At 58.0% G+C, this 25456-nt stretch overlaps 1 protein-coding gene across 1 annotated transcript in view; it reads left to right on the plus strand.

Annotated features, from left to right (window-relative positions):
• The window catches only part of Myo9b (myosin IXB), an 82642-nt gene that overhangs the window by 54154 nt on the left and 3032 nt on the right, over positions 1-25456 (plus strand). Inside the window, 22 exon segments of the mRNA XM_015489229.2 lie at positions 85-289; positions 1641-1719; positions 3886-3999; positions 5899-5938; positions 7955-8077; positions 8725-8805; positions 10225-10335; positions 11988-12110; positions 14004-14320; positions 15196-16134; positions 17114-17174; positions 17335-17456; positions 19012-19145; positions 19321-19511; positions 20308-20686; positions 21530-21603; positions 22162-22354; positions 22449-22577; positions 22829-22875; positions 22877-22935; positions 23215-23346; positions 24855-24978. Of these exon segments, the coding sequence (XP_015344715.1) occupies positions 85-289; positions 1641-1719; positions 3886-3999; positions 5899-5938; positions 7955-8077; positions 8725-8805; positions 10225-10335; positions 11988-12110; positions 14004-14320; positions 15196-16134; positions 17114-17174; positions 17335-17456; positions 19012-19145; positions 19321-19511; positions 20308-20686; positions 21530-21603; positions 22162-22354; positions 22449-22577; positions 22829-22875; positions 22877-22935; positions 23215-23346; positions 24855-24978 (3777 nt within the window).

The following is a 25456-nucleotide window of genomic DNA, read 5'->3' on the forward strand; positions in this document are numbered from 1 at the left end:
CCCCCAGGCCACCCCTGCCCACCCCAGCCTCTGAGTGTCAGTGGGTGACACTGGTGGGTGACCACCCACATCATCCCCTACCAGGACTTCCGGGAGAAAAACATGGACTACATGCGTCCCGACATCGTGGCCCTTCTGCGGGGCAGTGATAGCTCCTACGTGCGGGAGCTCATCGGCATGGAGCCCGTGGCTGTATTCCGCTGGGCCGTGCTCCGGGCCGCCATCCGGGCCATGGCCGTGATGCGGGAGGCCGGGCGTCTGCGGGCCGAGAGAGCTGAGAAGGCTGCAGGTAGGAGCCTAGGGACCACCTACTCCGCCGAGCGTCATTGTTGCAAGGGGGACATTCACAGTTCGATTTAAATTGAACATGTCAGCAGCATTTAGGAAATGTTCACAACCACTACCCTCGCTCACTCGAGATTGCCGCCATCGTCCCCAACAGAAACTGCAACCAGCACTCGGTCCCCTAGGGGCTCCCAGAATCCAGACTCCACGGGCCCGTCCCTTCTGTACACTGGCCTAGTGTTGGCACAGGCCCTGCACATGTCCTTTCAGAGAGTTTTTTTTTTGTACCAGGCACTGAACCCAAGGGTGCTTCACCGCTGAGCCATATACCCAGCCTTTTTTGTATTTTATTTAGAGCCAGCATCTCACTGAGTTGCTCAGGGCCTCACTAAGTTGCTGAGACTGGCTTTGAGCTCATGATTCTCCTGCCTCAGCCTCCTGAGCCACTGGGATGACAGGCGTGTGCCACTGCGCCTGGCTTCTCAGACTTTCCCATCATCTCCAGGTGACTTAGAGTACTTACTGTGGCATTGGCCCTGTGTGCACGTTGCTCATTATTCTTATGCTGTATTGTTATTGACTAGAAAAATGCATTTTTTTCCCCAAATATTTCTGACCCACGGTTGGTTAATCTGAGCATATAGAACCTGTGGACATGGAGGGGCCCAGGTGTGTGACCTGACCTCACATGAGCCTCAAGACAGACAGCCACGTCCCCACTTTTCCTGGAGGAGCGTGAGGCCCCGCATCTGAGTGGCTCGGCTCAGTCTCACACCTCCACACTCCACTCGTGGACTTCGACTTCAGGGCCAGCCAGGGGCTTCCGTTTTCTGGGTGTAGACTAAGGAGGATGGTGGAGCCCTCCCAAGGGCAGGGAAGGAGCGCCCATTCTTGGGGTGAAGAGTCAGCTTCTGCTTTACGCAGAGTCCAATGACAATCTGCTGCTCCCCCTGGCACTGGCGATGAAACCCAGGGCCTGAGCTCAGCCACGTCCCCAGCCCACAAGCTGCTTTTTAAGATGTGTCAACCAGGGCTGGGGTGGAGCTGAGTGGACGGCAAGTGCTTAGCATGCATCAGCCCTGGGCTCCACCCTCAGCACCAAAAACCAACAAAAACGGCTAAAGAGGAGCCGGGCTGGGGCTCAACGGTAGAGCGCTTGCCTAGCATGCGTGAGGCACTGGGTTCGATCCTCAGCACCACATAAAAGTAAATGAACAAAATATCAATGTCCAAAAAATATTTTAAAAATATTACAAAAATATATTTAAAAAATCAAAGAGGAGTCTCTGCAGAAAAGATAAGGCCACTGGGCCCTGGGAGGCCCTTCCAAGTAACACCCACTTTGTCCCCAGCAGGTATGGGCAGCCCTGGTGCCCAGAGTCACCTGGGAGAACTGCCAAGAGGAGCCAACACCCCATCAGAAAAACTATACCGGTGAGCAGGATTTTGATTTGTGCAAACTGAAACTATTAGATAGTAGCCTTGTTCAAGTATGGTGGCACACGCCTATAATCCCAGCATCTCAGGAGGCCAAGGCAGGAGGATCGTAAGTTCTAGGTCAGCCTGGGAAACTGGCAAGACCCTGTCTCAATATAAAATTAAAAAGGCTGGGAGCCAGGTGTCATGGTGCAGGCCTGTGGTTCCAGTGGCTCTGGAGGCTGAGGTAGGAGGCTGGCTTGAATTTGAGGATGACCTAGGCAACAGAGTGAGGCTCCCATCTCAAAAGAAGAGAAGAAAAGGAACTCTTTAAGCCACATGAGAAAGGCACGCAGAGTGTGCTGGTGGCTTCTGTGAGGAACACAAGTGCAAAGACCCTGGGGCAGTCCAATCCCTGACTTCCTTTCCAAAACTCACAAATTCCCAAGGAAGAAGTCCCTAAATTTTTGAAATGAAAAAGCTATTTCTTTAAAAAAAAAAAAAAAGAAGAAGAAGTCATTTTGTTTTCAAGTCCTTTGAAGCAAAACTTCTTCAGAGAAGAAGTCCTAAAATTCTGAATGTAGGTAGAGCTGTGTGTGGTTTGTCTGGAGGAGACATTGTGTCTGACCCCACCCCCACTCTCAGTAACTGCTTCTAAATTCACTTTTTCACCCAAATGGGGGCAAATGAAAGAACACATTCCTCCATTTGATCACGTGACATTCGGGGATTTTTTTTCATTTTTATTCTTTTCCCCCGGAAGTGGCCTGTGACCTGCATGTGCAGCGTGGGCCTGCCCAGGGCCTGGCCCGGGCCGCGAGCCCTGCCCAGCGTGCGTTAAGTTCACACAGCTTCTCCCTTGCAGCGGCTCAGTGCTAGATTTCTCATTTGACTGCTCTGAGGAGTTCGATATTAACGCTTTTGAGGACATCATTGCTTTCTATGAAAGCAAGAAGTAAGTAGAAGCAGGGCCTTCGAACCCGAGACCAGGGAGGCACACTGAGAGGAGCGTCTCCTGAGGCCACCAGGGCACACAGGCCTGCGGGCAGCGCCCCTGCCATGTCTGGCCAGATTGGGGGGAAGGGGTGGGCTGAGCCATGACCCCTTGTAAGCTACGTGGAGGTCACTTAGGAGTGGCCAGGAGATGTAACCTCTGCTGTCTTTGCTCTGTGCCTCCCTGGAGGGTGACGGAGCGGAGGTAAGTGTGGCTGGGGCACTTGGCACGGTGCATGGAGCACAGAGGAGGGCTGCAATCGGGTCCTCCCCGCACCGCCCGGAGCTGAGACAGGCATTGTTGGGTCACTGGAGGGCAACAGGTACAGCTCAGGGCAGGGCACTCGCCCAGCACACGCCAGGCCCCGGGCCCCATCGCAGCACTGCAAAAAATTAAAAAAAAAAAAAAATACGGAATGAGAAATCTTTAAAAAAGAGAAAAAGAATCATTTCCAAAAGTTTCATTGAAGACATCTGTAACTGAGATGTGGATCGTTACTGATCATTGGCTCCTCTGAGCCATTGACCTTGTGCGCTCGTGGCTGTGGGGCACAGGCCAGAGTGGGGCACACGGAACTCTCTGGGGTCACCCTGCCCTCCAACCAGGGTCTCTCAGGTCATGCTCTGCAGTGGGGCGTCCAGCACCCTGTAGGTGTGGAGTAGCAGCCCGCCCTCTGCCCACCAGAGGCTGGTGGCCCCTGCATACCAGCCATGGCCACGCAAATATCCCCAGGAACCAGCATCTCCTGGGAGGTGAGGCAGCATCACCCACGGTACCCAGATCCAAATCCCTTGCTCCCAGGGCCTTCACGAAGCCCACTGGGAAGACGGTACCTAACCACAGACTCGGAGAGATGCTAGCCGGCTCTTTCACAGAGCCTCCCGGTCTGACCCGGGCAGCCCCTCGCTGGGTCCTCAGGTTCCAGAAGGCTCTCACTAGGAGACCTTTGCAGTGACTGGAGATGCTGTGTTGCTGGACGTTTGCTCCAGGACTCAGGGACAGCAGCTACTCCTGACCAAGGCCCCCTTGGTGAAGGGAGCAGAGTAGTGTCCAGCTCCAGCAGTGCCCAGCTGCATGTTTCTGCTCTGGTGGCCTAGGGACATCCCGATTGGCACTGGGACCCTGAGGTGGTGGGTCTGCGGCTCTAACTCTATCTTCTCTCTGTCACTGGGTCCCCCTCCTCCCCTCAGCGATTTGCATAACCAAATCATCAAGAGCATCAAAGGACTGCCCTGGCAGGGCGAGGACCCCCGTAGGCTTCTCCAGTCCCTCAGTCGGCTCCAGAAACCCCGCGCCTTCATCCTGTGAGTCCCCCAGGCCCCCTACGAGTGCAACAGCCGCCTCTGCTCCCAGGGCCCTGGCCGGCCTGCGGCTTCCTAAATTGAATTGGCCACTAAAAACGCTGCTCTGTCTTAGGGCTTTGCTCTCATGCCAGCCGTAGCTGAATGGCTTTCCTAATACCTCGTCCCTGTGTTGAGCTGGGCCAAGGGCCTGCCGCGGGCTTCCTTGCGCACAGCACTGCCTAGGAGCGTGTCCTGCCCTTGAACGTGCCCTCTCTGCCCCGCCCGCTGGTAGAGAAGAGCTTGCCCCCACCGAGTAGAGCTCCACCGAGACCCTCTGCTCAGTTGCCACAGGCCCGACACTCAGCCTTCAGCCTCCCTCTCAGACCAGGGTGGTGGCTCAGACCTGTGTTGTGCTGAGCCAGTACCAGGCAGCTGGCAGCCTCTGCCTCCAGGGCATCCACAGTGACCGGCACCAAACCCTCACTGCCAGTCATGACACAGCCTGCTGAAAGTGGTACTTGTGACCACAAGGAAGCCAGGGGGTTTTGGTTGCTTTGGGCGGGGGATATTCTTTTTTTTTTTTTTCTCTTTGAGACTGGGTCCCACCATGTTGCTCCTGGGCTCCAGTGCCCCATGGTCCTCCTGCCTCAGCCTCCCGAGTAGGTGCAGGTGTGCACCCCCCAGCCCCCACCCCCGTCCTGGTGAGAGTGAGCATTTCAGTGCATTTTTGTGGTGCCTTATTTTGCCCACAAGGATTCAGACGAGACCTGGCACCTCGTGGGCCTAGCACCTCCCCGGCAAGTTCAAGCCCAGCCTCAGCACCTGGCAAGACCCTGTCTCAACCTGGAAAGGGCTGGGGTAGAGCATAGAGTTGTGCTGCCATTGACTTTTCTCCTGGTCTTCGAGATCCCGTGAGTGAGGTTGGGTGGAGCTTAGTGGTGGAGTACTTGCCTGGCCTGTGTGAGGCCCTGGGCCCCCAGCATCACTTGAAGAGGGAGTCCAGGAGGCGAGAAAAAGGACTTTGCCCCATCCCTTGGTCAAAAGTTCCGGCCTTTGTGTTTCCTTGACACCATCAGGAGTCCAAGGCGCTCCCAGGGCTGGAGCAGTAGAGCATTTGCCCAGGCGAGGCCCTGGGTTGTACCCCTAGTTTCATTAAAAAATAAAATAAAAGGAACACACCTGTGATGCCCAGAGCTTGGCAGGCTGAGGCAGGAGGATCGCAAGTTCAAGGCCAGCCTCAGCAACTTGGCAGTGCCCTAAGCAACTAACCAGATCCTGTCTCCAAATAAGAATACAAAGGGCTGGGGATGTGGCTCAGTGGCTTAGCACCCCTGGATTCAATCCCCCAGCACCAAAATAATAAGTGCATAAAATAAAAGGAGCCCCTGCCCAGGCCATTTTAATAGCCCTGTGCAGGGGGGTCCCTGTGGTGTGGATCTGCTTGGCCCAGCAGATAGGGCCAGGGCACCCTGGTAGCCCCAGGACTACGCAGGGCCTCCAGTGCTCCAGGCAGGTCGTCCCCTTCTTATTTCTGACACGTCCACTCCTGCCAAGCCCGGCCTCAGTACGAGCCGTCCCTGTGGATTACTGGCCACCTGCGCCTACTCCCTGGGCATCCAGGTGGCCCCCAGACCAGATGCTCATCTCATTGCTATCTCATGTCACCTTGGGTGGCCACAGCAGAGTCCTGCTGTCACTGTGGTGACCCTACACCCATGGGCGTGGCTGAAGCGTGCGTGCAGGCCAGAGCCCGCTGGGCGTCTGCAGAGGTGGCGGTCGCTGGCTGCACTTGTGCCTGTCGCTATCTCCAGCTGCGTCCCCTCCGTCTCTCTCTAACCCACAGGCGTGGCTTGCTGAACTAACCCAGATCCACACACTGTGTTCCTTTTGTTCACAAAACCATTTTTAATATTTTGACAGGAAGAGTAAAGGTATCAAACAAAAGCAGATCATTCCAAAGGTAAAGCCCGCGCCACGCTCAGAGAAGCCTTGCTTGCGTTCTCCCAGCTCCAGGCACCTGGCTCCAGCGGCCTCCAGAAAACGGGGCAGGGCGTGTCCAGAGCCTGGGCTCCATCCCCAGCACCGCAAAAATAATAGCTTCCTCATGGTGAAACCATCTGGGGTCTCTGGGGGGGGGTCCTAGAAATAAACCTGAGGTGGGGGTATCTGCTCAAGCGGGTGCCGAGGGGCTCTCAGGGGGAGGCAGAGAGCGCGAGGGTTGGAGCCAGGCTCGGCCCAGCTGACCTGTCCTTGATCTAGTGCTGCAGGGAGCCCTGGAGGGTCCACTGTCCCATCCACAGGCAGTGGGACCCTTGTCTTTACCTGCCCCCCGGGTCAGTCACTGGCTGTGGGCCACCTCTGGAGGACACGATGGGACAGAGACCTCCCAGGTGCTGGTTCTGTTTCCGTGTGTAGTCGTCCCTCAGTGTCCAAGGGTACAATTGCAGGACCCCCCCAGATTCCAACCCTTGGAGCTCATGTCCCTTCTGTAAATGGCAGAGTGTTTGCATAGAACCTTCACACATCTTGTGTGGGCTCTGAGTCATCTCTAGATGACGTAGTACCCAGTGCAATGTCAGTGTCACATAAATAGTCTTACACTGTGTTGTCTAGGCAACCGTGACAAGAAATAAAAAGTCTGCACGTGTTTAGTAGGGATGCAGATACAGGTTGACCACCCCTATGGGAAATTCTTGGGACCAGAAGCGTTTCAGTTTGGGTTTGTTTGGTTTTTTTTTTTTTTTTTTGGGTTTTTTTTAGGATTTTGGAATACTTGCATATATGTAACCAGGTGTCTGGGGATGGGATCCAAGTCTGAATACGAAATTAATTCATTTGTTTCACATACACATTATGCATGTAGCCTGAAAGTACTTTCATACAATATTTTTAATAACTTTGTGCACGAAACAAAATCTCGTAGTGTGGAATTTTCAATTTGTGGCACCAGGTGGTCTCTCAAAAGTTTCAGACTTTGGCCAGGTGCAGTGGCCCACACCTGTCATCCCAGTGACTGGAGGCTGAGGCAGGAGGATTGCAAGTTCAAAGCCAGCCTCAGTAAGTTAGCAAGGCCCTAAGCAACTTAGCAAGACCCTGTCTTGAGATTTAAAAAATTTAAAAAGGCTAGGATGTGGCTCAGTGGCTAAGCACCCCTGGGTTCAATCCCTTGCACCAAAAAATAAAATTTCAGGTTTGCAGCATTTCAGGTTGGTGAATTAGGGGTGCTCGACCTGTATTTTTGATCTGAGGTTGTTTGAGTCTGCGATGTGGAGCCCTGGGATCTGGACAGGCACCTGTACTGTGTGCACATGGCTTATGAAGCTTAGAAAAGACTTAAGAACCACCTCTCAGCTTAGTCTGCAGAGAGGGCGGGGCCAGTTCGCCCATGTAGAAGAGCACACCAGGGAGCTGGAGGCGGGCAGCAGGGACGGCACATTCCTTGGCTCAGGTCATGTTCGTGGTAATGAGCCGCAGAGGGAAGCTGGGCTGGCAGCACTGGCTTCCTCTCCTAGCCCAGAGGAGGGGAGAGGGTGCGGCAGGCACTGGGGCCTCAGAAGAGGCAACATGTCAGCCGGGTGCAGTAGCCCACACCTGTAATGCTAGCAACTCAGGAGGCTGAGGCAGGAGGATCTCAAGTTCCAGGCCAGCCTCAGCAACTTAGTGAGACCCTGCCTCAAACATAGAAAGGGCTGACGTATAGTTCAGTGGTAGGGCAGTAGCCTAGCATATGTGAGGCCCTGGGTTCCATCCCCAGCACGCAACATGCACATGCACACGCATACACACATACTTGCTCTCTGCACCAGATCAGCACATCTGCAGGGGGTGCAACTCACACTTGGTCTACTGTCCCCACCATCCCCACCTGGAGCACCTGCTTCACACACACCCTGCCCTAGCCCTGGGGATATTCATGCTGCCCCCTGTGCTCTCCGGGCTGTGGGAGGGCAGGCCAGACCCCAAGTGTCTGTTGTAGAACCTGCTGGACTCCAAGTCCCTGAAGCTCATCATCAGCATGACCCTGCATGACCGCACCACCAAGTCCCTGCTGCACCTGCACAAGAAGAAGAAGCCACCCAGCATCAGCGCTCAGTTCCAGGTGGGTGGTCTTAAGGCACTGGCCAGCTGAGATCCAGCAGGCACCTGCCAGCTCTTCCCAGGGTCCCTGACCTTGGCAATGGGGGCAGCAGGGCTTCCTCTGTTGGGGACCCCTGTGCACTGTAGGTATTTAGCAGGTATCTGGAGTTGGCTCATTAGTGCCAGGAGCACTGTCCCCATTTGTGACAATGACTACCGATGCCTCTTGGGGGGGCAGAATACCCCTACTTGAGAACTACTAAGTTTAAAGAAACATAAGTTACTACCAAACCATTTCCTTGGTTTCCCTTTTTCTCCCTGGCTGCCAGGAAGCTCAGAAACACATAGGGAGCTCGTAAGCTACTAATCCTTACTGTTAGGTTTCTTATTCCATTTGTCAGAAACCTGAGTCATCTGTCCCCACCGAAGCTCTTTGGTAATAACCTCAGGTGGAAGCACCCATAAATCCTTTCTGGCCCCACAAGCCCTCCCGAATCTGAGGCGTGTTTTAAACCCTCGGAGTTTATCTGCTCCCCTGCCCCCAGCCCCTACCTGTCTGGCCCTGGAAAGAGGCAGCTGCCAGCGTGGGGACCCCACAGCTGCTCTGCCGCACAGACCCGCCCCTCCCCCCGGGCTGCCCCACTCAGCACAAACGTCCTTCTTTCCCAGACATCCCTGAACAAGCTCCTGGAGGCCCTGGGGAAGGCGGAGCCCTTCTTCATCCGCTGCATCCGCTCCAATGCTGAGAAGGTGAGGGGCCCTGGGATGAAGCCCCAGGAACAGTCCTGCGTCTGCAGCCTCCACGGGAGAGGGGCGGGCCACCGCCCAGGAGGACTCAGGGAGCTGAGCATCACCACGGTGCCAGGGGGTCAGAGGACAGCAAGGGTGACCAGCCTGCGCAGGGCCACTGCAGCAGAGCCCCAGAGAAGACCCCGTGGGCGGGACAGGCCCAGAGCAGCCATTGCAGAGAGCGAACCAGGAAGCAGACCTCACGGATGAGCAGACCGAGGCTCCAAGGAGCAGAGCCCTGTGCTCATTGCAGAGGTTTCTAGAAAGAGCAAGCCTCAGTAGAGGCCCTGGCTGAGGCTCAGCCCTCAGTGCCAGGCTTCCTTCACCCTAGAGGTCCACTCTGTCCCCAAGAGGAAGACTTGGGCTTTGCCAAGGGCCCCTCAGGGACATGTGTTCCTTCATTGGCAAAAGTGGACACCGAGGCGGGGTCCGTAGGCAACTCCATCCTCTTCCTCCTCACTCCTTTGTCCCTGCTGGTCACAGTCCTGTCTCTCCTGTTCCTGGGACACGTGTGCCGGCATCCAGAGCCCAGCTCCTCGCCCACAGTCACACTCAGGCTCCTCTCATGTCGGAATTCCTGCCCAAGCGCAGGCTGTGGGGGCCGCGCACGCCACGGGTACCAGGTCGGCGGACCCAGCTCTGTGTTGGGGCATCCTGGGCCCTGTGGGGTGTCAAGTGGTACCCTTAGCCTTTATCCATCCACCCTGTGACAACCCTTCCTTTGGTCCTTAAAAGACACAGTATGCCATTCCTTACTGTCGCCCACCCTGGCTGGAAGCCCACTGAGGCAGTGCCAGCCCCTCCCACTACCCTTGGCTCCTTTCCCCTCTGGGCCTTCACCCCATATCCCCTGTCCCATCCCTCCTCAGGACTCAGCCTGCTGCCTTCTCTCCCGGGACACCTCCCACAGGTGCCTGGGCAGCATCCAACCCATAATACACATGTCTGGCCCCCGAACCGTACTGCCCAACCCCCACATCTACCCAGCGTGTGGCATAGAGGATGAGTCCAGCACGGTTTTGAGTGGGTCGTGGTTGTAAAAGAATTTTTTGCAGCAAATTAGCACACGCAGAAAGATGTGGCTCCCGTGTCCAGGGTGCCAGGAATTGGAACAGAGCAGATAGGGATTTTCCTAGAGGAGCCAACATTGTGAGCAGTTGGTTTCTTTGTCCCAGAAAGACTATCTGGAACCTCCAAGGCCTTCCAGCTCCTGTGCTAGGGACACTCCCAGGCCAGCCGGGCCCCAGGAAGGAGCACAGCCTGAGTCCATAGCTAGAATCACAGAGGCGGTGGTCAGGTGGGGATTGACCCTCAACTCACAGCCTGCGCCCCCACCTTGCTTGGGCACGGGCCCTGATGGCTCGTGTGTGTGCGTTACAGAAAGAGCTGTGTTTCGATGACGAGCTGGTCCTGCAGCAGCTGCGCTACACCGGCATGCTGGAGACGGTGCGCATCCGGCGATCTGGCTACAGTGCAAAGTACACGTTCCAGGTAGGCCCGCAGGGACACGGCTGCTGTGACCCAACAGAGGGCCGGGCCAGCCGCCACCTCTTCAGAGAGAGCAAGTCTCCAGAGCTAAGTCCAGCTGCTGACTTTATGCCCAGGCTTCTCCGCCAGGGCAGCGTTGGCACTTGGAGTGGCCAATTCTCTATTGTGGAGGCACAAGTTTCCTTGGCAGAGGTGGCTAGTCTCAGGCCAGACCTGGAGAAGCACAGTGTTAAACCAAGCCCGGAAGCACACAGGCAGGGCCCTATGTTGAGCATCTTCTGGAATTCATGTTCATATTGGCTTTTTGCTTTTGGTGTTTTCATTTTGCAGCGCTAGGGGTGGAAACCAAGCCCTCGCACGAGCTCGGCAAGCGCTCTACCACGGAGCCACGCCCCAGCCCAGGCAGCACTTTTATACCCAGCTGTTTTTTTCTGCCTACCGCCAACAAAAGGCTCTTTGTTGCTACTTTTGCAAGGTAGAAGCCGGAGCCTGGGCCAGGGTTAGAACCGGTGGTCAAGCATTTGCCTGTCATGTGCAAGGTCCGGGCTCCGTCTCGAGCACTGCAGGAAAGAAGCAAAGCAAAGCCTGAGCCTAAGTAGACGGTGACTTCAGAGATGGCTCCCTGGGTTTTCTCCAAAGACCAGCTCCCCAGGAGCATCACGGTTGACATCCAGAGCCAGGTCATTCTTTGCAGTGTGGCCATTCTGTGAACTGTAAAGTCGCGAGCACTGTGGCCTCTTTGAAGTTGCTGAGACTAGGCTTGAACTTGGGACTCTCCTGCCACAGCTTCCCTAGTCGCTGAGGTCACAGGCGTGCCTCACCACAGCCAGCACTTGCCTCCTTTTTTATCCACAAAATAGAAATAACATCTTTCTAACCATGTGCAGATAGGAGAGACCCAATGATAGGAACGGGGACCTGCTGGCGTGTTACACAAACGCATGTCCCTGAAATATCTGAAACACACGTGGCCCTCTGTATCCATGGGTTCAGCGTCCGTGGACCTGATCAATCTCAGACCAAAAAAATCGGGGGCAGGGGGTTACTGTACTCAACTCGTACAGACTTTCTTCTCTTCTGACTCCCTGTGTGTACAACTATGTCCACAGCACGTATGTCATGGTCAGTATTCTAAGTCATCTAGAAATGGTTAAAGTCCACAGGAGGATCACGTAGGCTTTATGCAAATATTACACCATTTTACAGAAGGAACTTGAGCACCCATGGGTTTTGGTGACTAAGCAGGGTCCTGGAGCCAGTCCCCTCCAGGCAGGCGACCATGTGCTTACTGAAACACGTATCCGCTCGGGCTGGAGTCCCGTGGCCAAGAGCTTATCTAGCCTGCACAAGGCCCTGGATTCTGTCCCTCACACTGCAAGGAACACAGGCGTTATCTCCAGCTTCTGTACAGCCCTTTAATGAGCCATATGATGAGAGCCCCGCAAAGGTGACACCATCTCCCCAGAGATGGAGCATTGGCTCTGTGTGTCTGCGATGGTCTTTAGCTTGAAGCTGTCACAGACTGTCCACAGCTTTGTGTCTCCGTGTGTTGGCTAAGCTGGGCTGGGGTGTGGTGCCGTGGTAGAGCACCTGGACTCGACCCCCAGAACTGCAAAGAGAAGAGACACTCACACTTCTTGGCCCCACCCCCGTAGGACTTCACAGAGCAGTTCCAGGTGCTGCTCCCCAAAAACGCCCAGCCCTGCAGGGAGGTCATCGCTGCCCTCCTGGAGAAGATGAACGTGGACAAGAGGAGCTACCAGATCGGGAAGACCAAGGTCAGCACTCTGCTGTGGACCCACGCCCCCACCCCGCTCTGCACCCCCCACACCTCTCCTGCTCTGAGGCCCACAGGTCCTGGTGGAGCCGCGCACTCCTCAGGACCAGTGCCCCGCTTCTTCCCACAGCGGGTAACGTAAGCAATGGTGGGAGCAGCAGGACTCGGCTCCACTCTTTTCCGCTTTCTCACAAGTAGGCTGGGAAGGACTGTGCTGACCGGCAGGGTATTTAGGCCAGCTCGTAAACTTTACAGTGGGTGTTAGTCCCTTTTTTGTTGCTATAACAAAATGTCTGAGGCTGTGTGTCTTAAAAAGGAAAGAGGTTTATTTACCTCACTGTTCTGGAAGTCCAACGGCATGGTGCCAGCTTCTGTTCAGCTCTGGGGAGGACCTCATGGCACATGGCATTAGAATGACAACATATGTACAAAAGAGATCACATGGGGAGATGGGAAGCCAGAGGTAGATTCAGGGCCATTCGTGCTTCTTTAAAACAACTCAAGGGACCTAGTGGTGTCCCACAGAACTACTTAAATCCCTTCCAAGGCCAGCGTCCTCAGCGACCTTAGTAATTGCACTTCCTCCCCGCTACCTGCTGCTTTTGGGGTCCTGGGAATGGAACCTAGGACTCGTACATGCTAGGAAAGTGCTCTACCACTGAGCCACATCCCCAGCCCTTTTTACTTTGAGTCAGGGTCTCACCAAGTTGCCCAGGCTGGCCTTGAACTTGCCGTCCTCCTGCCTCGGCCTCCTGAAGAGCTAGGATTCTTGGCATGCAGCCACCATGCATTAGCATAGGCCCCACCCCTTAAAGGTCCCCCCACCTCAGTCCACCACACTGGGGACCAGGCTTCCAGCACATGAGCTATGTCGGAGCGTAGCACAGTAGTCTGGTGGTTTCCTTCCCTTCCTTTCCACACATTGTCCCTGATCCCCAGTGGGCGAGGACGGGGTTGCCTCTTGTTTATAGGGCACTGCTTGACTGCCCGTGTTCACTGTAAGTGGTGACATCAGCTCCCCGTGAAGGCCTCCCCTGCTCTGGGACATCCCCTAACGGTTCTCAGCAAGTTAATTGAGGTAGCCTTTGAACAAGCAGCTCCACTCCTGGCCATACCCAAGAGAACTGAAAGCAGGCATTCACCAAATGCTCACAGGTGCATGCTCACAGCAGAGCTGCTCATGGCAGCAGGAGTGGAAATGGCCCAAATACTCCTCAGTGAGAATCATCACAGGGTGGTACGTCCATACAGTGGAATAGTATTTAATCGTGAAAAGGAATGGAACGCTGGTCTATTCTGCAGCGTGCGTGGACCTTTAAAACATGCTGAGTGACAGAAGCCACACAGAAAAGGCCCCCTAGGGTATGATCCCACTGATTCCACTTACACGACATGTCCAGAACACGCATGGAGAAGGAAAGACTGGTGCTTGCCAGGGGCTGGAAGGGGGCACTGGGAGGGATTGCCAATGGGGACAGGCTCTCCTTTGGGGAAGATGATGAGATGTTCTGGGACCAGCTGAGAGACGTTGCTGGCCATAAGAGACAATGGCCACACAAAATTGTGCATATGCTAAATGCCACCACACTGTCCACTTTAAAATGGTGAATTCTGGGCTGGGGATGTGGCTCAGGCGGTAGCGCGCTCGCCTGGCATGCGTGCGGCCCAGGTTCGATCCTCAGCACCACATACAAACAAAGATGTTGTGTCCGCCAAAAAATAAATATTAAAATTTTAAAAAATAAAATAAAATGGTGAATTCTACGCTATGTTAATTCTACTTCAATCCCAGTCGGTCAGCACCCCAGCCTGGTTCTCACCGGTGGCTGTGCGGACCTGGGCACCAGGAGCAGAGGCGCAGCGCAGTTGACCCTGCTGACCCCTCCCCCGCCAGGTCTTCCTGAAGGAGACAGAGCGGCAGGCCCTGCAGGAGACGCTGCACCAGGAGGTGGTCCGCAAGATCCTGCTGCTCCAGAGCTGGTTCCGGATGGTGCTGGAGCGCAGGCGCTTCCTGCAGATGAAGCGGGCGGCCGTCACCATCCAGGCCTGCTGGCGCTCCTACTGTGTGTGGCGGGCAGTGGAGAGGACGCAGGCGGCCGTGTACCTCCAGGCCGTGTGGAGGGGCTACCAACAGCGCAAGGCCTATCGCCGCCGGAGACAGAGCATCATCCGCCTGCAGAGCCTCTGCCGGGGGCACCTGCAGCGCAGGAGGTGAGTTGGGAAATCCCGGAGGCCAGGAGCCCCTCGGTGAAGATCTGCCCAGGCACTGCCCGGCCATCAGAGCTTCAGGCATCAAGATGAGCACAGGGAGTGGCCGGCAGGACGCCAGCCATCTGGGCACAGAGGCTCCCAAGATGTCCAGGGTTGGCAGCGCTCAGGGGTGAAGCTCCAGGTGCCCTTGACCACCGCTGGCCTCTTCCAGAGGAGGGGCTTCCCAGGCCAGCCCAATGCCAGCTCTCCTCCCCCACACACTCAGCTGGGGTGTCACAGGGCACAGAGAACCCCAGCTGTGGCTCTGAGACCAGCCCTCCCAAAGCTGGTGTCCTGTGGGCCCTCCCCTTCCCACAGGCCCAGCCGCGGCCTGCCTGAGTCTGGGTCCTGGTTCCTGGAGCAGAGGTGTCTCTCAGGCAGTGCCCACACATGCCAAGGCCTCCTGGAGAAGGAGCCAGGCCCCAGTGGACCCAGAGGAACCGGCGTGTGTGTGTCTGGCCTGGGGGTGACCCGGGGTGTCCCCTGCTGCACCCCAGCCCTGTCAGTGTTTGAGATGGGCTCTGAGCTGCTGAGACTGGCCTGGAGCTGGTGGCCTTCCTTCCTCCGCCTCCCAGGGTCGTAGGGAGGCTCCCTCCCTGACCGGCCTGAGGAAGCGCAGACAGGGTGTCTGTGGCACCTGCAATGAGGGGCACTGCCGTCTCTCCCCTCCTGGTGAAGGGGGGGTCCGCCTTTGCAGGAGCATCTCTGAGGCCAGCAGTTGAAGGCAGAGCCCGACCGCAGCCCTCGGGTGACAAGAGGGCATGTGGCCCCCTGGAACCCATCTCAGCCTGGAGCGCGGTCTCTGAACCAGGCCCCTCTGCCTTTCCTCTCTCCAGCTTCAGCCTGATGGTCTCAGAGAAGCGGAAGGCCGAGGAGCAGCTGCGGGAAGCCCAGCAAGCTGCGAGGACAGAGCCCCCACGGGGCCAGCCAGGCCCTGTGGCCGGCGAGGAGCAGAGCGGTGAGGAGCAGAGCGCCGAGCAGGGCCCAGGGCCCACGGCAGGCAGCGAGTGCCCCATGTTGGAGCCCGAGGCGTTGCCCAGCCGCAGGTCCCCAGCAGGCGTCTCCCCACCAGAGAAAGAGGTGCCCAGTGCTGAGAAGGAAGTCCCTCCCCCGAAGAGCGTGACCGCGGAGGGTCACGAGAAAGCCCCCAGCAGCCGGGAGAAGCGCGAGTCGCGTCGGCAAAGGGGGCTGGAGCACGTGGAGTTGCAGAACAAGCACATCCAATCCTGCAAGGAGGAGGGCGCCTTCAGAGAACCTTCCAGAAAGGCCATCCTGGAGCTGGGGGGCGGCCTCCCTGAAGACTGGAAGGAGAGCAGGAGAGGCGAAGCCCTGGCCGAGGCAGAGACAGAGGCTGCAGGCGCCCCCAGGAAGCCTTCTGTGGAGTCCCCGCCGGCTCTGGCCGTCAGCAAGGCCCCCGCAGACCTGGAGAAGGCGCCCCCCGAAGGGAGCCCCAGGCCCAGCCCCATGCGGCGGCCAACCAGCCTGGCCCTGGACAGCAGGGTGGGCCCGTCTGTGCCGGGCAGCACCCCCGAGACCCCTAAGAACAAGGGCAAGACTGGCGGCAGCCCGAGGGCTCAGGACAAGCCTGAGAGCCCTGGAGGCTCCACCCAGATCCAGCGGTACCAGCACCCGGACAGCGAGCGGCTGGCCAACGTCGTAGAGCTGTGGAGGGGCAAGAAACTGATGGCCGCTGCGGGCTCCAGCACCATGCTGAGCCAGTCTCTGGATCTCAGTGACAGGCACTGGAGCATGGGGACCGTCCTAACACCCACAGAGTAAGCCCCCATCCTCTGTCCAGGCAGCACGGTTGCCACGCTGGGTGGGCAGGGGGACGCAGGAGTGGTCATGCCCACTGGATGGGTGGGCGCCAGCTGGGCTTGTGCCCCACAGTGCCCTAAACGAGCCACGCCCACACGGAAAGCTCCTGGCCTGAGGGGGGCGGCCCTCAGAGGGGGCTTCTTGGGGACCAACCTCGATGGATGCCAACAGCATTGTGGGTACAAGGCGGATGGACAGAGAGGTGCTGGAGACAGGTGGGGGTGGCAGATGGACGTGGAAGGAGAGGTCAGAGTGGAGGCCGTCGAGGCCAGGAGGGGCAGAGCAGTGCCGACTCAGGCTCAGATGGACGATGGACGGAGGCGCATCAAGGCGTTAATGTGCGCAGACAGGTGGAGGTGGCAGGTGGACAGACGGGCCTCTGGTGCTAAGGCAGGGATTGACCCCCGTGTGCTGTCACCATTGGGCCTGCAGAAGTGGTGTCCTGTGCGCTGGGAATATGTAGCAGTGTCCCTGGGCACCACCCGCTAGTTGGCAGTAGCTGATATTCAGAGGTCGACACAGGTAGGCACAAGATGGAGCACGACCAAGACACACTGACCCAGGCAGGAGACAGACAGCAGACAATGAGACTGCAGAGACAGGCAGCGAGCCGTGGAGACTGACGGCAGGCGGCGCGGAGACGCAGAAAGTCAGGCTGCGAGGCGGGAGATGGGCACCAGGCCGGGGGTCAGGCCGTGCCTCTGCCTTACCAGCATCCAGGGGCCAAACGGTTTTCTAGTGGGGGTGTCCTGTGCCGGTCAGGGCACTGAGGGCATCCCTCGCCCCAGCCAGCAGGTGCCAGGAGCACCCATCCACTTGTACCTGCCAACCTTGATGACCACCACTCTCCAGACCGCCCGGGGTTCCCGGGAGGGGAGGGGGAGTAGCGGCACGCTGCCACGCTCTGTGGGTAAACTGCGGTCTGTGTTCCCTCAGGGAGCGGCGCACCTCCTTGCCCACGAGTGACATCTCCGGGCTCTCCCCCGCCAGGGCACAGGTAAGGCCACAGGGTACAGCCCTCACCTCTGGGCCCACGTCCACTTCCACCCTCACCAGAGAGAAGTGAGTCGGTGGCTAGAGGGCACAGTGGGAAAGCAAGGTCCCCAGCACAGACCACCTGCCTCTCGCCCACCCCCATCCACACCATCCCGTTGCAGCCGTCAGCAGAAACCGAAGGGGAGCTGAGCACAAAGAAGCCAGCCGTTCAGAAGAAGAAGTCAGGAGACATCTCCTCTAGCCTGGATGCAGGGCTGTCCCCAGGCTCCCAGCCTGACTCTAAGTAAGGAGATCGGGGAACTCAGGCCTCTAGAGGATGCCCCAGGGTCCCTGCCAAGGCGTCGCCTCAGTCTACTCTTCTAACCCAATCACATAAATCAAGCACAAGGGGCAGGTGTTTGCTCAGTAGAGATTTCAGTAGGGGCAACTCAGGAGTCTCAGGTAGGAGGATCACAATTTCAAGACCAGCCCGGACAACGTGGCCATACTCCGACTCAAAAAAAACAAAAAGGGCTGGGGGTGTAACAGTGGTAGAACATCCCTGGGCTTGATCCCTAGTACTAAAACTTCTTTGGAGAGGTCCCCAGCCCCTGCCTCAGAACCCACCCACTATCTGGGTGCAGTCGCACACACTTGTAATCTCAGCGGTTCAGGAGGCTGAAGAAGGAGGATCACAAGTTCAAAGCCAGCAACTTAGGCTCTGAGCAACTTCCTGAGACCCTGTCTCTAAATGTTAAAAAGGGCTGGGGATGTCTCAGTGGTTAAGTTCCCCTGGGTTCAATCCCCAGTACCAAAAAACAAAGACCCACCCACTGGACTTGCCCACAAAGCCTAGGCCTGTGGCATTCGTTAGCACAAGGTGGCCATGCCTGTGTGCAGGACACCCAGGAAACCTCTACCGCTGCGGGACACCTCCTCTGGGTCTGCAGACGGACGGTTTCCACAGAGTCAAAATCAGTCCTCACCTCTGGGAACCCTTTCGAGAGCCTCAAATAGTAAAATCTAGGTCGAGGTCTGTCCCCAGAGAGCCTCTGCCTGAATGTTCCAGCCGGTTCTTCACAGAGAGGATGGGCCATGGAGCAGTTGAGGTTTGATCCACACACAGGGCAGGTAACAGGAAGCCACAGGATGGGCTCCCTAGGTGTGGGGCCAGAGACCCCTGCTGCAGAGAGACCACCCACCTCACAAAGTTCTACAACTTAAACAGGAGTTTGTCCTCAGTACTGGAGGCTGAAGGTCCAAACTCCAGGTGTCCTACTCCCTCCAAAGCCACATGGGGCTCCCTCCTGGCCCGTGCAGCCGCAGGGGCTCCAGGCAGTGATCTCTGGCCACACCACTGCAGTTTCTGCCCATCTTCATACGGCCCTCTCCTCCCGTGTCTTTGCCCTTCTCTCCTCCTCAGGAGAGCATCGGGCAGCCTGGCCAGTCCAGGGTGCTATCCCAGAAACCGCCACTCAGACACACCCAAGACCCTTTCTCAGACATGATCGCACTGCACCTCGAGCCCAGGCGTCAAGCAGCCACATGTCACATGTGCGTTCTGACTTGTTCTGGCTCTGCGCCTGTGAAAAGCACATCAAGGAGATTTTTTTTGCGGGTGCTGGAGGTCGAGCCAGGGCCACTCAACCAGTCAAGCACTGTACTGTGTCCCCAGCCTCTTTTTTTTTTTTTTTTTTTTTTTGGAGACAGGGTCTCACTAAATTAGTGAGGTTGTCCTCAAACTTGGGATTCTCCTGCTTCAGCCTCCTCAATAGCTAGGATTGCAGCTGTGCCCCACGGCACCCCAGAGAGACCTCAGGATGAAAAGACAACAAGAAAGCACGTTGCTGTCTCCCCAGATCCACGTTTAAGAGACTCTTCCTACATAAAACTAAGGACAAAAAGTACATCCTGGAGGGCACGGAGGAGGCAGAGAGCCCCGCGGCAGGCCATGCTGTGCCCGAAGCCACGGCCTCGAGGAAGGGTGCAGAAGGTCAGTGGCCGCCGGGCTAGAGGCAGAAGCCTCTGCAGACGCTGAGGTCCAAGCCACCAAGCTGGCCTCAGACGGGCACTGCACTTGGGTCCTGATGCTCTGCATTTCTGACAGCCCCAGGGGCCAGCCAGCGCCTCCCCAGACGCACCCTCACAGCTGTTCTGTGTCCCCACAGCCCTCTCCGGCCACCCGCACCGCCACGCAGCAGGCGAGAAGCACACCAAGGAGACGGGGGGCAAAGGGAAGAAGAACCGAAACCTCAAGATCGGCAAGATCACGGTGTCCGAGAAGTGGCGGGAGTCAGTGTTCCGCAAGATCACCAACGCCAACGAGCTCAAGTTCCTGGACGAGTTCCTGCTCAACAAGGTGAGCCCTGAGGACGCCAGGGCAGAGGGGCACAAACTCCCCAAGAACAGCACAGCCGGGCAGTTGCTGCCCTCGGCAGATCACAAACAGTCCAGGGCCGGGTGAGGTGCCAAGGACAGGTGTCCTGGTGCCAGCCCCTGTACCACAGGAAAAGTCTCTGTTAGAACCCCAGAAGGTGTCCCTGTCCAGCTGAAGTCCACCTGCTGCCCAGCCTTCCAGGCTCCTGCCCATTCCTGTTCTGTTTAGAATACAGTGTTGCCAAATGCGACTGATTCATGGAGGACATTGATTAGGTGCCACAGAGGTGAAGGCGAACCAGCCAGGGCCTGTGCCTGGGGTGCTCATGGCCCACCTGGGGGTGATCCGGAGCTTCCCAGGAGAAGCAGGGGGTCGCTGAAGGGACACAGCAGTATCTCAGAGTGACCCAGACCCCTGACGCAGCCCACTGCAGGGTGTGGCTAGGCACAAGCTTCTGAATGGGGGGCAGGAAGAGCCTGGAGCCCTCCTGTGGCGGTCCTGTCCTCCAGGGCACATCGACTGGGAACATTCTAGTTAGGACTGAGCAGGAGCCCACTGGCATCGGGAGGGTGGAGGCCAGGGATGCTGCCCGGTGACCCGCAGTGCACAGGCCCATCCCAATACAGGGAATGTTCTCTCAGATACCGGAGGGCTGAGTTTTATCCTCTGAGGCCAGAGGAGAACTTCCGACAGGACAGAGCGACCCCAAAGCCTTCCCCAGCACTGCAGGTCGCCAGGCTCATGGCACTGCAGGGACAGGGCGTCTCTCTCCTTGCAGATAAATGACCTGCGCTCCCAGAAGACCCCCATCGAGAGCTTATTCACCGAGGCCACTGAGAAGTTCAGGAGCAACATCAAAACCATGTACTCTGCCCCGGTTCGTGGAAGCCCCAGGCCCTCGGCCTTTCCCACGCCCTCCCCGAGANACAGACATGCACGTGTGCGCTGTCTCCCAGCTCCTAAGGAGCCCTCTAGCTGGGCGGGCCCCCTGAGGAGCAGGGCGCCCCACGGTACTGGGGAGGCTCAGCTGCTCTGCCCCCCGCAGGTCCAGGAGCACAACGGGCACGTGTTTGCCAGCTACCAGGTGAGCATCCCGCAGTCCTGCGAGCAGTGCCTCTCCTACATCTGGCTCATGGACAAGGCCCTGCTCTGCAGCGGTGAGTGCCCCAGGCAGCCCTGCCCGCACTGTACCCCCTGACCTTCGCCCAGCCGCCAGTCTTTCTGGAACATCACTCCAACACATGTCACCCAGTGTCTCACTCGGTCACTCCCAAGACAGGGCTCAGTCCTCAGGTGGTCCTGAGGCCCACGGGCCAGTCTCACCACCTCTCACCACCTCCTCACACACGTGGGCGCGTCACCCTGTATCCTGTTGCCTGAACTGTCACCTCCTTCTCAGACTCGGGAGCCTGAGATAGGTGCAGGCCCTGGTCACGCCACTGCCAGGCAGCCAGGCAGGACTGAGCACAGTTGCCCCAGGGCTACCAGGCTCTGCACACCCTGCTGTTTTCTGCCAGAACCAGCAGGCCTGGGTCTTTTCAGATTCTGAAACCTTCCTCCTGTCCCCTTGCCCCCGTGTGTGAAGCATTCCCGCCACCCCAGCTGTCAGTGTCCTGAGATGAGGACTCGGAACTTGAGCCACCCGCTGGCTTACCCCCAAAAGCTGGCTCCCTCCTCTCAGCACAGCTGACTTCCGTGTCACATACCCTGGGGCTCGCTCGTGATCATTCAGAGCAGCATCACTCATGCCACATACTGCATCATGTCCCCAGGGCCACCTCCTGGCAGGACTAGGGCCTGGGTCCCCCTAAAAGCCTGTTCTTTGTCCGAGTGGCCATCTGGGTCCAGTCTGAAGTGACTAATGGTCACCAGCTCTGAAAACCTGCCCTGCATCCCTTATGGGAATCAAGGCAGAGACGAGAGCAATGCAGTTGAGAAGGCAGTCAGGCCCGGCCAGTGAGGTGGGCAGTCCAGGAACCTCTGCCCTGTACCCCCTACAGTGTGCAAGATGACCTGCCACAAGAAGTGTGTGCACAAGATCCAGAGCTACTGCTCCTACACGTGTGGGAGGAAGGTGAGGAGTGTGCTCAGGTCCAGAACTTTCTAGAACACTGCCCAGGGCAGCGGGGGAAGCAGTACTTGTGAGGGCCACGTGAGGCATTGGGCAGGCACAGGGAGGTGGCAGGAGGGGCTGCAGCCTCTGATTGTGCAGCACAACACACTTGTCTCCAGTTGTGAGGTCCCCAAGGCAGGGGCTGGACATCTCAGACCCTCGGCCCCTGGGAGAGTCCAGGCCTAGCAGGGGGACACCTGTCCACTGTGACACAGAGAAGTGGAGTCCTGAGTGTTGGGCGTGAGCAAAAGTCAGCATCCACTCATTTGAGGGGGCCCCAAGGGCCAGGGAGGAGCCTCTCCCCCAGAAGATCCTACTCTGTGGGTGCTGCGTGGAGGGACCCCCTGCCTGGTGGCCATCAACCTGACATCTGCAACCTGGTGCCCCCAGCAGCTGTGCAAGAGGGGACAAAGAAGCAGGGAGGGATGGCACCTACAGAGGGGGGCCATGGGCTCTGCAGGATAGGGAGGGAGGACCCAGGACGGGTAGCTGGAGCCTGACCCCCTCCATGTTCTGCAGAGCGAGCCAGGCGCTGAGCCAGGCCATTTTGGCGTGTGCATGGACAGCCTGACCAGTGACAAGGCCTCAGTGCCCATCGTGCTGGAGAAGCTTCTGGAACACGTAGAGATGCACGGCCTGTACACTGAGGGCCTCTACCGCAAGTCAGGTGCTGCCAACCGGACTCGGGAGCTCCGGCAAGCGCTGCAGGCAGGTAGGCCTTGCGGGCAGGTGGAGACCAGGCGGGTGGACCTGCGCCAGGCCCCTCCCGGGTCTGCCTGCGCCACTCACCAGCCTCTACCCGGCAGACCCCGCGGCAGTGCGGCTGGAGGACTTCCCCATCCACGCCATCACGGGCGTGCTGAAGCAGTGGCTGCGGGAGCTGCCTGAGCCCCTCATGACCTTTGCCCACTACGGCGACTTCCTCCGGGCCGTCGGTGAGCCCCGCAGCACGTGGACATGGGGGGCGAGCCTTGGTGGCCCCGTCAGGAGAGAGACAGAGCATGCGCTCTGGCCAGCCAGGGAGGAGTCCGCCCGCCTCGGGTCCGTCAGTTAGGGTTGGGGTCCCCCGAGGCCTACCATTCCTGCCCACACACCATCCCGAGGACCACGCAGGGCGGCCCCCTGCACCGAGGCACGCGGGGAAGCTGGGAGGCCCAGGGTGGCTGATGCCCTCCACCTCCCGTAGAGCTCCCAGGGAAACAGGAGCAGCTGGCTGCCATCTACGCGGTGCTGGCAGCACCTGCCAGAGGCCAACCACAACGCCCTGGAGAGGCTCGTCTTCCACCTCGTCAAGCAAGTACCGCCCCCACCCCCACCCCGCCCCACCCACCGACCTGTAAGGCGTCCATTCCAGTGCAGCTGGCCTGATGGCTCCACACTGAGACACCTGCCAGCCTTGGGGTCTGGGAGGGGACCAAGCCCACCAGACTTCAGGGCACCTGGGGTCCTTTGTGGCACCCCTCCATGCCTCCCACCCCTGGGATGCAAAGCTTCTTTCCTGGAAGCTGCCCAGGCCCCCCGGAGCTCCCTCTCTGGGCCGCGGCTGCTCCCTAACTGTCAGTGGCCTTGCAGGGTGGCCCTGCTGGAGGATGTGAACCGCATGTCGCCCGGGGCGCTGGCCATCATCTTCGCACCCTGCCTCCTGCGCTGCCCCGACAACTCAGACCCGCTGACCAGCATGAAGGACGTCCTGAAGATCACCACGTGAGTACCAGGAGGGGCCGGCCTCCCAGACACACCCCACCTGGCGTAGCCCAGCCTGTGATGAAACCAAGGAGCCTGACCAAAAACCCCTGCGACATCTCCCCATGGCCGTGTGCCGCTGTGTATAGAGAATAGTCTGGAGGTGACAGTGGCCCTGGAGTCCTCCTGAGCTGTGGAGCCATAGATCAGCTTCACGTGGCTGCTCTGCCCTGCAGTTTTTTCTGTGGCGCGGGTGGAAGTCCAGCCTCGCACACCTGAGGCCAGCAGCCAGCTCCGAGTGGCCCCACCACCCACCCCTCTTTCCAGACGTGCTTGGGAGCACGCCACTCTGGACTAAGACCAACTTTTAGCAAAAGCCATGAGGTGAGGGGACTGGGGTTCCTGTCACTGCCCAGAGTCCAGCCCTGCAGACAGCACCAAGGTGGGACTCACCCAGGCTGGTGCAGATGCCACCTCTCGTCATTTCTCAAGCAGTGTGGGTCCTCTGAGTTCTTCTGAGACCAAAAGAACAAAAAAAAAAAAAAAAGAGAGAGAGAGAGAGAAATCCCTCCGACCCTGTGGCAGGGGGAGTGACAAACTGCTGGATTTTTCCAGAATTTTCTTCCCCACCGGACCATTTTCTTCCCATCTGACGATTCTTCGGAAGAACTCTGGGGCTGGGGGTGGTGACAGAGGCTATAATCCCAGCAACTCAAGAAGCTGAGGGCTGGGGTTCCAGGCCGGCTTGGGCAACTTAGCAAAACCCTGTCTTAAAGAACTCAGGAGGTGGTCAGTCATCCATGATAGCAGGGTTTTTAGGTTAGTAGTTGTGGAAATCAGAGCCCATCACACAGGTGGCTTTGTGTGGCAAGCACACACGAAGGTGGCCTGAGAGGAACACCATCTCGTGGGCCCCAGCCGTGTTCACAGACCCCAGCAAAAAGCAGGCAGGCAACAAGGGACACGAGGTTCTGGCACTGCCCGGGGGCACAGCATCAGCAGATTTGCCTCCAGCCTCTCCTGGCAGAGCCTGTGATCCTTCTCTTCTTATGGGGTCATGATAAGGGGGCCAGGGGCAGAGACCATCTCTCCACCCAGCCTGAGTTCCCACTTCTCCTTCCCTCCATTACTGACCGCCCCCGGCTGAGGTCAGAGCTCATGTTCTGAAGCCCCGGGGCTGGCTGCTCACTGGCCCTGTGACAAAATGCCAACCTGCCTGCACCCCTTACACCTCTGCAAGGTAGGATAGTCCCCACCCTTCTGCTCCCTCTAACCCTCCCTGTTGTTCTTCCTCTTCCAACAAGGAGGCTTATAGATACGGGGAGCTCATGGCCCAGAGAGGGGGACTGAACTGCCTGAGGTCACACCGCATGGGAGCCAGGGACCCCAGCTGTGTCCCTGACTCCGCCAGCTCTCTGAGCCTCTCTTCCTTCAGTCACTGTGCCACAGTTCTCGACTAGCACCTACCTGAGCTCAGGGCACCCCCAGACAGGAACTGAATCCCTGCCTGCTTTGCTGCTTCCCTGTAGGTGCGTGGAAATGTTGATCAAAGAGCAGATGAGGAAGTACAAAATAAAGATGGAGGAGATCAACCAGCTGGAGGCTGCGGAGAGCATCGCCTTCCGAAGGCTCTCGCTCCTGCAACAAAATGCTGTGAGCACCCAGGACAGCGAGGAGGGGGTGCATGGGCGGGGCCTCAACAGGAGAGACCTGATCGTGGGTGGGGCCGTGGGGCGTGCTTGTGGGCAGTGGGCGTGGTCTCGCTGCCCAGGTTCTCCCGCCGACTCCCAGCTCCAAGTTGGACACAGGCTGCTGGGGCCTCATGACGGCACGGGTAGGGGCAGAGTTCCTGGCTTGACCAGACGGTTACAGTCCACGCCCAGCCTCACACCAACCAACTGTCCCTTTCAGTGGACGGGGTGGAGGGACCTGGTACCCGCTTGGTGGTACTTTGGGTCATCTGTCTGGCCTTGTCTCTTGCTGCCCTGGGTCCCACCCACAGAAAGATGTTCCCAGAGCAGGAAAAGAGTCCTCACGTGGTGGGGCAGGGGTCCAGGGAGGAGCGGGTCCTGGGCTCCCAAGAGAGCCCGGAACACTTCCCTGTGCCAGCTGCTGCACAGCCCCCTGCTCG

The sequence above is a fragment of the Marmota marmota genome, unplaced genomic scaffold (assembly GCF_001458135.2).
Source record: "Marmota marmota marmota unplaced genomic scaffold, marMar, whole genome shotgun sequence".
Taxonomy (NCBI): Eukaryota; Metazoa; Chordata; class Mammalia; order Rodentia; family Sciuridae; genus Marmota; species Marmota marmota.